Here is a 12,830-nt window from a genome sequence, read left to right as displayed (position 1 = left end):
CTGTGTTATTTCCACCTACATTTGAAATACATACAGAGTACAGATAAATTGAAACAACCTAGTTTTAGGACTTATAGCAGTTTTTCCACCTCACGCTGTAGTGCCCATGCTGCCCTGTGAATGGAGAAAAAACAACAAGAAAGGATCTTCTCAGCACAGGTCACCAATGGTTTCAGCTGTAATAGACATAACTCCATTAGGAGAACTAATTAATGGTAAATGGAGTCAGAGTGTTTGTCTGCTGCAGATCTGTGCCCTCAACAAGGCACGTTTTACCCACGCATCTTTTTCTGCTCTTTGAGTTGAGCTCTGGATTTCACTGGGGGAAAAGCAATAGAGGAGGACTCTCTTTGCATGCAAACCTCTGCCTGGTGGTTCTGATGGAATACCCTGCAGGCTGCTGAGCTCTTTGAGCAGCACCTTGGGCTGGGTGCTTTTGGAAAGGACTTTTTGGGATGCACCTGGGAAAGGAGAGCAGGCTTCATGGGCTGGAGTGTCCTATGCTGCTGGGCCAAGGGGAATACTAACCAGAGCATCGGATGTAACCTTTGTGGTCTGAGAGCAACAACTCCAAATGCAGTTAAGTTAGTGCTTCTGAGGCTTTGCCCAGCCAAGTGCAACAAACCTCACACCTCTCTGCCTGGGACAAGTGACAAGTGACATCTCAGGCCTTCCAGCCCAGGGATGGTAAAGGAGTAGGGAGGAACAGTTGATTAAAATCAGAGTTTTTCGTTCAGAGTTTTCATTATAGATTCAGATCTATACCAAATTAGTCAGCCAATGACCTCATCCAGCAACGATGAACAAACAAGATGACAAGCAAGTGTCGATAAGTCTCAGAAGACGTAACATCATTCCTGAGCACAATTAAACACAGCCTTACAAACACTCCGGCCCTGGCTTTCATGAAATCCATATGGAGTCATTAGCCTTCTTAGGTCTGGTTTTCCACCACCCTTAGATGCAGGATGAGAGCCTGACTGTACAAAAATTCACTGAGATTATGTAGGCTCTGAATTTAAAGGGAAAGAGCCATTTCTGAAGAATCCCTTTCTAAAAATACTTGCTCTAGAGGAAAAGTGGTGAATCCACGGGAGATTTCAGACCATCTCCCTAAACCAAGCAGCCACATCTCCAGTGCTGTGTGAGCCAGCCTGCTCTTGGACTGCACAGCATGTGCATGATGCCACGTCCTTGCTCTGCTCGGCTCCCATGTTTATCTGTCAATGAAGGAAAGATCATCTAATGGCAGCGAAAAGCAAGAAAATGATAAGGGGCTCCACTTGTCTACGCTACTGCCAATGTCAGATGTCATTGGAGCTGCGTAGTTGCTACATAAAACATTACAAAATGCAACACACAGACTCACAAAATAGAGGGCTTTTTTTTGCAGGATCAGACCCTTGTTCACTTTTTTTCCAGTGCTTTTTTTCACAACAATGATTTCTAATTCAAAGAGGAGAAGTATTATTTAATTATCTCCTTTTCTGGGTTTGAATTGACCAACTGCGTATCTTCCCCCGGCTTTATCAAAGAAGCCACTGGTACAAGAGGCACATCTAATTTTAGGCGGGCTTTAGTTGGCTGACTTAAAATTGATCATGCATTTTAGTTTCAGTAACTCGCAATTTCTGCACACTTTGATAGCGCGCTTTAAAGAACAAGTCCTCTTTAATGACAAAGGCTTAAAAGAAATGACCTTTCTGAGCAAAATATCAAAGCTGAGAAAAGACAGACCCTTGGAAAAAAAAAAAAGTCTCAGCTAAAACGACCTTGTGTTCTGAAACTTTTTCATACAATATCTGACATCTCGCTTTTGCTTTGTACCCCAGGAATGAAACCAAGCATAATGCAGTAGTGCGTGGTGCCTCCAGTACACGTTGTGATGTGGGAAGGACTTGCAGTGCATGAAGATAATTAAAACTAAAGTCCAGTGGCATATACACACTGTCAGAACTGCTCATTGTTAGAACCAAAGCTGTGTACGTCCTCCAGAACATTCAATAATGCACTTTAATATGCTATAGCCATCACAATTATTTTCTTCACAATAAAATCTCTTTCTGCAGAGCAAAATCATTACCCTGAAACCACAGACTGCAGAGATCTGGGCAAGTCACAGGAGTATCTGCTGTGCTGCCCCGCCAGCACAACAATTAAAGCACTGTTGCAGCAGAAAGCGGAGGGCTGAGAGAAGGAGGGAGGCTGTATCCCTTTTCCTCCAACTGCACCAGAAATGAGCGTATCTGTTACATGTAACACAAGAACTGTGAGCGGCGCCCAAGTGAAGTTTCACCTTGATAAGGGAAACCCTTGGTACTGGTGGAAAATGCTCTCTCGTGAGCTTTTCTTGTGTTTAAACGTAGAGTGGAACTACCCTCTGTCATACAGCAACATCCAGTGTAATGATAATAAATAAACATCATCATGGTCATCAACCCATGCAAATGAAGCTCTGACCATACGCCAACTGGCTCTGCCAGGGCTGCTGGCAATTCCTTGCCCTGCAGGGGAAAAGAGGCAAAGAACGAGTTCTGGAGGGCAGAACGTTTCTAGACTTTAACCTTACCTGTAACAAAGTGATAGCAGAGCCACTAGCAACTGAAAATGAGCCCCAACCAACACTGAATATAGTTCTTATTGGGTTTAGAAGCACCTTCACAATGCCCCTCGTGCTGTACGTGGTTTAGGAGAGTTTCACAGAGCTCCCAGATTGACCGAGATCTACTTTTCTGAAACGGCTTTTTGATTATCAATGTCCAATTCTACCAAAAGAAGGAAATTCAGGCCTGAATTAAGCTGGCTGCGTAGGGAAGGGAGTTCAGGAGAGGCTCTGTGTCACCTTGGGGATGTGCCCCACTTCCAAAAGCCCCACAACCCCAGCTATCATGCACAGACACCAGCACAACGCCAGGCAAACCGACATTACCTCATGCACAACAAGGGACATATCTCTGCCCCAACCTCTGTTGGCACAAAGCAGCACCCGAGTGGTAAAAGCACAGCGCTCCCTCTGTGGAGCCCAAACACCGCCGCCATGCACCTCCCTGAGCAAACACATTGCATTTTACTGCCCACAATTCACCCCATGCATCCTAACAAATTCCTCCTCCCGAAACTCACCGTTGCCCCAGGCGAGGCTTGGTGGCACCTGCCACAGCTTGCTTATCAGAGCCACCACAACCTCTTATCTATAATTAGAAGGATCCCTTGTTGATACAAGGAAGGTGAAAACTTGCCCAGACCCAAGGCAGGTTGACATGCAGTGATGCACCAGGCAGAGCTGGGCATGCATCCTGCTGGGAGCTCCAAGCAGGGGATGGCCTCTCCTTATGGATCTGGGGCTGGAGGGCGGCCAGGGTCAGATAGGATGGCTGCCTCCTGCTGCAGGCCCTGCAGATCCACCCAGACCTCAGCATATGGCGGCCAATGCACGTACATTTTCTTGTTGAAATAGAGCAGAAAAGATATTTTTCCCAGTTAAAAAAAAGCCATACAAACCTCTAATATCCACTGTGGCTATTTGGGTGAGTGAGATGCCCAAGAGGGACAATAATGGCAAAACAAAATAGTGCAAAATAATATTTTAATCTTATGTAAACATGTGAATGCAAAACAATGTCAAAATATGTTAAAGTATTTGGGACATTAATAATAGAAAATGGGATTTTCTTCATGTATGAGAGTGAAAAGAATGGTACGAGGAAGTAGTAACAAAACGTTAGTAGAGGAAACTTCCTCTTGGAAAGCGAGCAGAGTCAACACAGTATATTGGAAGTGGAAGTCTGTGATGAGATGATGATAAAAAATAATGGAGGGAAGGTACAACCAAAAAAAACCCCATAAATCTGGCATGAGCAATGGATACCTTTTCATGAATTTCATTGCATTTTGTGTGCTAATAAAACAGCCACTGATCTTTGCATTTTAGTTTACAAGAGCCAAATCCTCAAACCTATTGCAAGCAGTCCATTTGGCGACGGAAGAAATCCAACAGCTCCAGTAGCTACCTGAAAATTAAGAGAGTCTTGTTAGTTACGTCTCAGAAAAGTCTGAGACAAAACGCATCCGTTTGCATTCCTTCTGCTCTTACTGCTGGGAGCCTACAGACTACATCTCAGCTTTGCATTTACCTATCAAAGTTACCTACTCTGGACAGGCTACCAAAAGTTAATGACATTTTCAGCTTCCAATTAGCTTGCTAAGAAAAAAAAGAAATTCAAACGGCATTTTCAGACTGGTTCCACACTGCTAACATTTTTTACCAATGCTTAAATATCTTGCAGACTTTTCACACTGTTTTTACAAGCATGCATTTTTATTTGCAGAAATCCTCGTGTAAGATATGAAAGTATCATCAAAGCCTATAAATATACAAAGATGGAGTGGCTTTACTAGGAAGTTTCCTTTTACTCACCTATCCATGTGAATCACTTACTCTAAAGGCACGGCAAGTCTTTTTATTGCTGCAGCACTTGCCATAATTTATATTGGAGGGTGTAAACGTTTGAGAAAAGCCCAGGCTCATGTAGATCCGGTACTTTGAAGATGTGATCTGTAATATTATTCATTGCATCATTGTTTTCTATCTTAAAAGGAGGTGGCATCACCGCAGAGCTGCAGCTGTGCACTGAGCCACTGTCTCATCATGAACATGGAGGCAAAGCCCAGACTTGCAGTGCACCTGCGTGTTCTCTAATCTTGCCCTAATAGTACTGACTAAGCACTGGGAAAATTCTCAGGCCCTTGTTTACTGAAAATAAGGATCTTTTAAAACTGCAACCATGTTTGAGTGTTTTAATTAAGCTGTAAAACTTCAATAACTGGGATCTGCAGGTGTGAAATGGCGTAAATCAATGAAAGAAAGTCCCGTACCTCCTGGTGGGGTAGGAATTCAGCTCTTCCTGCTGGACAGAGGCTCTTTTCTGCAGAATATTTACCTGCAAAATACATCCCACGTGAAAATGCTGTACAAAATTCTAATAAATAAATGTACACTCATTTCATAAAGGTGTTTTTCTCCACTATTCTGCCTAAATAAAATGCAATCATGCTTTAGCTGCATACTAGAATTAATGATAATAATCCACAGCAGCCTGTCAGGATCCCCTGGCCTGAATATCCCCAGCACACCTCTTGCTGCATGCTACCCACTTTAAGAATAGGGTCAGAACAGTTTTTACATTCAGCTCATAGCAGCATATGGATTATGAAAGGGGTTGGGAGCTCCAGCTGTACCCTCAGTGCCTGTACAAAACCTGAGTTCTGATCCCCACGCTTCTGTTCTTGTGATGAAGATACCCACCTGTTCTTGAAGGGTATGAAAATTACTGTATATCAACACAGTGGCCACTTCTGGAGAGCAAACCGAGAGCTGGTCATTATTTTTAGTGGTATTTACTGAATATGTTGCCCAAGTATCCAGTATTTTCCATCTGTTTATTTTTATCGCTGCTTGGTGCTTTTACCAAGCCTGTCCTCTTCATTCCCCTCCAACAATAAATAATCCTGACAGGTGCAGAGATTCTGCTGCCCTTCTTGTCTGATGTTTTGAAGCAGGAATTCCAGCAATTTTCAAAGGCCGGCACACCTGTGCTTCAGAAAGGAGCCCTGCTTACTGAGTGGTCTGTGGCTGCAGTGTACCAATGGCAATGCAGCCAGCAGCCACGTATCTCTGGGATAACACCCAGTTTTTAGTGTGCGCAGTTACTTTGACTCTTTTGAAACGCGCTGGTGCTTACAAAAGCCCTGCAGGTGGATATCAGATTTTACTTCTCTTGTTTTAACTCATTAAAAGATGCAGTGTTCTTACATCAGCTGCAGTGTGATGCTTCCCACCAGACGCTGCTAATGGTCAACCACACTTTGAAAATTGCTTTTTACTATGAAGTGGAAATTGATTTCCTCAGTTAATCCTTAACTCTTTATTTCCCATAAATATTTCAGTGACAAAGAGCATCGCTTCCATCAGGAATCCCTTGACACATAAGCGGAGTGTCTATAACCATTAAAGTTGTGTCATTAGCAGCACATAGGAATTTGAAACTTTCCCCTGTGAGCATTTCCTACTTCTGTTAAAGGCAAATTTTGACATGGGAAACATCTCATGCTTGGAAAAGATGCAACATAAAAACCTTTCTACACCGTAAGGAAGAATAAAATTTCAAAAAGGAAGGAAAGAAGGAAGGGAGAAAGGAAGGAAGAAAAAGCAAGATCAGAAAAGCAAATACATTCAATTACCAGGCATCTCCACAGAGGGAGAGAAATGGAAAGCCTGTAGGTCTATACCAGCTTGACAAATGCTGTGTAAAGCCTACGCTTGCAGGCTATGTCCTCAGGGCTGTTGCTCCTCCTGGAGCCCTGGGCAGCCTGAGACACCTCCAGCACTGCTGTTGCACTTCTTCATTTCTCCCCTTCCTCTGTTTCCAGGACAGATCTCAGACCTTCCTGCCCACACTTAAAAGCAGAGTCCTGCATGGGGCCATCTGCCAACACTGACTCTTTTATTTGGATTACCATTATCCTGCATCTATAATCACTTCTCTTTATTATTATTTATCCTTCCTCAGACTGTGTGTGTCTGTGAGTTCAGGCAATGATGATAATGCATAAGGAACTTTCTTCCAGTTCCTCATACACTGAATAGAACAGAACCAAATCACTTCTTTGGGAACTCAGTACTAGAAATATACCAAGTTCATTAGTAGTTCCCTATTTTCAATGACATTCTGGTATTTCTATTAGCCACTTTTATGTCTATTTCACATAAAAGATAATGATTCTGGATTGCTCTAGATGAGCTAGTGTGAAGCACTGCAGAAGTGAAGCAAAATATGGCATCTAAAGATACAACACGATAGCTCTCAAAGTGAAGAAAGTGGGGGATATGATGGAGAAGCATGGGCCAAATTGTAGATGACCATAATTTCTTGTCTAGACAAGATTGATTTTATCCAGCCCCCCAAAACTGAAGAGAAATGATAAAAGAAATGTACCTGAGATTTTAAAGATACAATGGTGTCTTCAAGTTCCTGCCTCAAAGATGCTGGCATTAGACTTTTCAGTTTAGTTTCATATTCTTGTCGTATTTGGGTCACCTGTATAGGAACAGAAAAAATATATAAATAGGGCTACTCTGCAGGTCAGAGAGTAAGTTTATTTTTGCTGCTTTTGCCCAGTTTGGAGTCCAAATAAACTCAGAATGATCATATCAATGGAAAGGTAAGAAGAAAGATCAGCACAGACCTGTAAAGAACCAAAGATGTATAAAGGAGGAAGAAAGGAAAAAGAAAACACGAAAAGGAAGTAGTTATGGGAAGGAAACAATAGTAATACAATTGTCGGGCTATGGTAAGTAATAATACTGCTTTCCTAAATCTATCAACAGGGATATGAGCAAATGCCTGCATGGCCTGCTGATACCAGTGAAAGTATCTCAGAACTTGCTTTAAAGTCACTATAGACAAAATCCACAAACTTAGGCTTGTGAGACCAGACGTTCACATAAAAATCATCATTTCTGAAGAAGAATGTTCTAATCCATGACCTTCCCCAACAGATGTTGAGTACGGCATCAAGTGGTGTTGCACGAGGACGGAACAACTGCAAGGGCTGTGCTTTGCAACTCCCAGTGTACCCGGATTTGCTGAATCTTGACAAACGAGTCCTGGGAGTCTTGCCTGGCTTTGCCCACCAAGTCTCCCAGGACTGCTGCACACTTTATTACTTTGCTGAATCAGGGCCTCACATCTGTACTTAAGTTCCAATAGGATTAACTGCTTAATTCAAATTAAGCAAGTACTTAGGTGTTTTTTCTGGATTAGCAGCTGAATACGTGAATAAAGGATAAGGAGGATTCAATATCAGATTAATTTAGGAAATATTTTTAAACTTTCCAATTGATTCTTTCTTTTCCAACGCATTTACACAGCAACACCATTTTCTGCTAAGTCTATTATAGCAAGATTTTCTTAGCTTGCGATGGAAGCACAAGTCGAAGCCTCAGCCTGCCAGCTCCAGCCTACAAGCAACACACGTGCTTGCACACGTGGCGACCGAATGCAAGGTCACAGAACGATGTGCCAATTACCACCTTGTGCAAAACTCAGAGCATGCCAAACCACGCATCATGCACAGTGCAATTATCGATAGAAAAGGAATAAAACAATCTGATGAAACTTTAGGAAAATTTTGCCTGTGAGTCATTCCGACATGCAGAAATCTCCAAATCTCTATGCAAATAGGCAATTAGAGGCTTTCCTTGAGAACTGCAAGTGATGCCACTATGCAAATATAAAGAAAGAACAGGAAAAAGATCTGTAAGACAGGAAACCTTGTCTGAACTCTGCTTGTTTATAAACCAGCGATCAAAATTTATGTTTCTTAAAGTTACTCTGATAAACTTGTGCTATTTGTTCTGTAAAGGCATACAAAGTCATGCATAGGTGCTTTGCCAGCACAAATATCTTCCGAGCCAACTGCTCATTTGGGTGGGGACCTTGATGCAGTCACACTCAAACCAGAGCTCCATGTAGAGCACTGAAGATGTGAGGAGCTGAGCCTGGGCTCCAGTACAGCTCCCAGCTGAGATGCCCAGCAAGCATGCAGCAGGAACCCCTTACTGTAATTCTTACAGAGAGGAGAGTCAAGACAATTTCATTCTAAACAGAAGCAACAAAAAGCTGAATACAGCTCTGTGAGTGAAATAATAATGATCTAATTGTGCAACTTGCAACCGGGTTGCTGTTTTTAATAGTTTAATCTGCAAATGTCCTCTAAAGACGTGCTTTCACAATGCTCTTTGACATTTGCTATTAACTCTGCAAAGCACCCAGGGGATCGCTCCCTTCTGATGAAGGTGTTTCTTGGAAAGACAGGAAGAAACACATACGGTGCTTTAAAGCACAGCTGTGTAGTCTGGGTCTCCTGAAAGAGCAAATGAGAAACAAGCCCAGGTAGCAGAAGGATTGCCTGGAGTTGATCTCTTACTCTATTTCAGAGAGAAAACGAACACTATTCTTGCAGTGAAAACTGTTCTTTGGGATACAACTGCATTTTGTTTGTTTCTTAAGACAAAATATGTTGCTTTCAACTGTGCTCACTCATAATTGCATCACAATGAGACGAAAATAAGATCCCAGCTGTTTCCTGTCACATTACGATAAAGAACATGCAGAGATGTTTGGCTGAAGTTACTATCAAGGTTTATTGACCCAAGAGATTAAAACAGTGCATGGCAAAAATCCGAATCACTTCTTATAACTGAAAAATGACACACCGTGGGCTAATACACCCTAATCTTAATGAGGGGAGGTTTTTGTTTTTTAACATCAATTTCTGACCCAATGAAAGCGATGTTTGAGGGGATTTTGTGTGTGCACGCGTGTGCCTTAAAGGCTTTCTTGTTCTTTTATAGCCTCAACCTGCGGCCCTAGGATCCTCGAGCGCTGTGTCTCCTCTTGCACTCTTGAGAGATGTTTAAAATTGCAATTCTTCAGCCCTCAGGAGGGCCTTATCCTCTGGATGAGGAGAGCCCTATTGCAGTTACTGTTGGGTTCGTTTTTACTCTGTCCTGAGAAAGCTGTGAGTTCATTCTGGTGAGTTGCTTTAATCCACGAACCCCCAGGAAGGTTTTATAGCTTTTAATATGAAGCTGCCACGCTGCTCTTTGTTTATTCAGGTTGGTGGTTAGGATATGAGGTTTAAGGTTTTATCATCAATCATCTCTGGTGTCAGGGGAAAGAACCAAAAGCAGAAGTTGCCAGAAAGAGGTAACCTATGGTCAGTCACAAAAAGTTAGAATCAAGATGAGGCAAATATTCACACGATTATGACCTGGTCACACTGTAGCCACTCTTCTCCTTAAAAAAGCAATATCCTAAGCTCAACCGGGAGAAATGCAGCACCTTCAGGATGACCAGATGTACTTCAGCCCATGTACTGTACATAGGCTTTACATAGCCTGTAAAGCAGAGGCTATTCTGCTTCTCTTCTATGCTTAGCTGCATAGCCACAACCCCCCTGTATCTTAGGCAGGTTGCTCAGAGTCAGCTCTCCCTTTCTCTTTTGAGAGGTCTACAGTGCTGAGTTTGCCTTCCACAGGCCCCGGGGCTCTAGATAGTGCAACATCCCCTTCTGAAACCATTACAAAAACAAAAACACTGCAATCTTCTCCAGATCTCCCAATTGTAATTACTTGATTCAAACCAGAGGAGCCTAAGGAAAATGCTAATGAAACAGTGAAGTGTACATTGCCAAAGCAAATGGGGGGACCAGAGATGAGTTGTTCAAGTTCCTTAAAAAGAATATCATGTCTTGAAGGGCATGAAGTCAACATTTAGTGCATGCCAGATAAGAATCGAAAGGCGGTTCACTTAACTCAGGTTTGGTGGGTTTTTACTATCTCAGTTTCTGCCTGTTTGTATCATTTGTGAAGGATAATAATTCCACGTGCCAGGAAATACTACGACAGTGACCAAGAGGCATCATTAGGATCATGTAATTATTATGAAATTTTCTCCGCATTTCAGGGGAGTAAGATGAGAAAAGTTATTTCCTGCCTCTCTCAAGTCCTTTCCTGCGTTATTCAAACAATGATCCGTGGCTCAGAACGATGCCATAACGCTGCTTAAAAGAGAAGTCTCTTTAAAAAGTTTATGCATCTGTTCGACAGTACAAATCTCTGTGAGAAGACATGAAAGATGTGTTGTAATACATCTGAAGACAGGTTAGGGTACCAGCAAGGTAAAAATAACTCCTTCAGCCCTAGGCAAACCATTTCATCTCACACTGAAGTCTCAGCCTTCTAAATGAGGATAATAATAATATTGCGTAGGTCAGCTTCATTCAGGTGATGTGAAGGTGGCTGAGGTAATTTTCTGAAAGCAGACAGAAGAGGCCACGAGAAGGACAAATTACTACGATGCCAACCCAATTAACAAACACACACAAAAAGACAAATAACCCAGACAATATCAAAGTAACAATTAATCGCAGCTTGGCTCTCCTCTCCCTAATTGCAGCGACTCCTCTGCTTCCCAGCACTCCCAAACCCTCAGTTCATAAAGCTATAATCCCACAGAAGTGCTGAGAACCTACATGGGCACCTTCCCCCATCAACCCCATGGGGAGAGCTGGCCCAGCTCTATGGCCAAGGGACCCAATCCACCAAAACCTGCAGCTTCCTGAAGGTTCAGATCTCTCACAGTTCTCTTGTAAAAGAGTAATTACAACTGGAAATCTTTTCAGACACTTTCTTTTTGCTAATGAATAATCAAATTATGGATCTTTTCCTCTTTTTTTTTCCTATAAAGAACAAGGCCTCGCCATTCATCCTTTCACAAAGCAGTCAAATAAGAAAATCCGCTGCTTTTCTGTCTGTGTCCTCTCTTACTTCAGGCATGGGAACTCCTTACTGGGAAATGTCTGTTGAAATACGGTTCCTACAGGTTTAAAGCAATATCATGCAATTTGATACAAAGGTTCTCAAGTTCTTAAGGAAAGTAATGAATGCTATAAATTGCACAAACGCAGCACGGCTGCGAATGGTAACTGAGCATGGTCAGGAGAGACAGTTATTTTGTCCAGTGTACACAGCGTTGCTCTCCACTGAGAAAAAATAGTGTTGGAGAACCTACCCTGTTCTGACAGCCCCAAGATAGAATAAATTGGTGGCGCAGCTCTCCTCTTTGTTCATCAGTTTGTTAGCTGGTAAACCATTGAGCATCCAAAATAGGTTTGTCCTGGTGTGTTACTGAGCTGCAGGGACCTCCTGTGAGCGGCTCAGTTCAGCTCCTTCCAACCTGCACCCAAGAGGCCTTGCACTTTGCTGCTTTGTATTTCGATATCTTTCCTTTCTTACCCAAGATCTCCCACCTGGAAAATGCTCTGTTTGTAGTTAAGCAGTACGAGTCCATATGATTCATAACTGCAGAGGAAGGGAAGTCAGGCAAAACTTACAGAAAAATCCAGTGGGCTGCATATGGCAAGAATAGCATTCTTGGGATTACGCGAGCTGGAGAGGAATAAAAGCTTTCACTGTCAACACCATGGAACAACCAGGAATGCTGTGGCTAGAAAATTTACTCTGTTCTCTCAGCCACCCCCTCTTAAGGGCTCCTCTATTGTTTCAGTTGGGATTTGGAGGATCCTTGACCCATCTTCCCCTCCTTCCCGATGACTCATCCAGATGCCACCCCTGTCCCTGAGCAATGTTTGCTTCGGCCTCTGCCAGCACCGCTCCTTTGCAGAGGAGATCCTCCATTCCACGGGGCAAAGGGAGCCCAGCTGACAACGCTGACGTGCTGTAGAAGAACAGAAAGCTGAACCAGCCCAGGAACCAAAGCTGGGCCAAGGCTGAAGACACCCGGTACTCATTTATGGCTGTCAAGAGCAGGGAATTTCTAAAATGCTATCATGACAATTAAGTCTGAAATAAAGCTGAAAGCATCTTTGACACCACCATGGGAAAGTATGTATGTATCTCATATACTCCAGCATGTGTTACCTTCCGCATAATCCCTTCCACCCTGGGGTGGATCAACAAGTCAAAGGTTCAGGGTCTGCTACGCAGAGGTGCCAAGCGCTCCCCAATGACAGCAAGGGCTGACAAAGCTCAGCAGCAGGCAGGATGAAGCACAGCATTTTCACACCGTCTGTGTGAACAACACAAATCTTTCTAGATAATCATCAGAAGCTACTTTTAGTATCACCATTTCCCCTCTGTCAAGAACAAGAATGGAACCAGCATCTCAACTGGAAAACAAGCTGCTAGATTTATGGTCAGAAAGAGTCCATAAACTTTGAGCACGGGTGGTAACCACAGCTCCACA

The 12,830-nt window shown here is 42.9% G+C and overlaps 2 protein-coding genes across 2 annotated transcripts in view; both read right to left on the bottom strand.

Moving 5' to 3' along the window:
• AXIN2 (axin 2) overlaps nt 1-3,992 on the bottom strand; it is a 45,135-nt gene extending 41,143 nt beyond the window's left edge. The window contains exon 1 of the mRNA XM_072351647.1: nt 3,956-3,992. The gene's annotated coding sequence lies outside the window, so the exon portion shown is untranslated. The remainder of the gene's footprint in view (nt 1-3,955) is intronic.
• CEP112 (centrosomal protein 112) overlaps nt 781-12,830 on the bottom strand; it is a 131,795-nt gene continuing 119,745 nt past the window's right edge. Inside the window, exons 25-27 of the mRNA XM_072351644.1 lie at nt 6,996-7,097; nt 4,876-4,940; nt 781-4,010 (exon numbers count right to left, since the gene is read on the bottom strand). Of these exons, the coding sequence (XP_072207745.1) occupies nt 4,007-4,010; nt 4,876-4,940; nt 6,996-7,097 (171 nt within the window). The 3' untranslated portion in view covers nt 781-4,006. The remainder of the gene's footprint in view (nt 4,011-4,875; nt 4,941-6,995; nt 7,098-12,830) is intronic.

The sequence above is a fragment of the Excalfactoria chinensis genome, chromosome 17 (genome assembly GCF_039878825.1).
Source record: "Excalfactoria chinensis isolate bCotChi1 chromosome 17, bCotChi1.hap2, whole genome shotgun sequence".
Lineage (NCBI taxonomy): Eukaryota > Metazoa > Chordata > Aves > Galliformes > Phasianidae > Excalfactoria > Excalfactoria chinensis.
The sequence above is the reverse complement of the archived record's forward strand: the minus strand, read 5'-3'. Positions and strand labels throughout refer to the sequence as shown.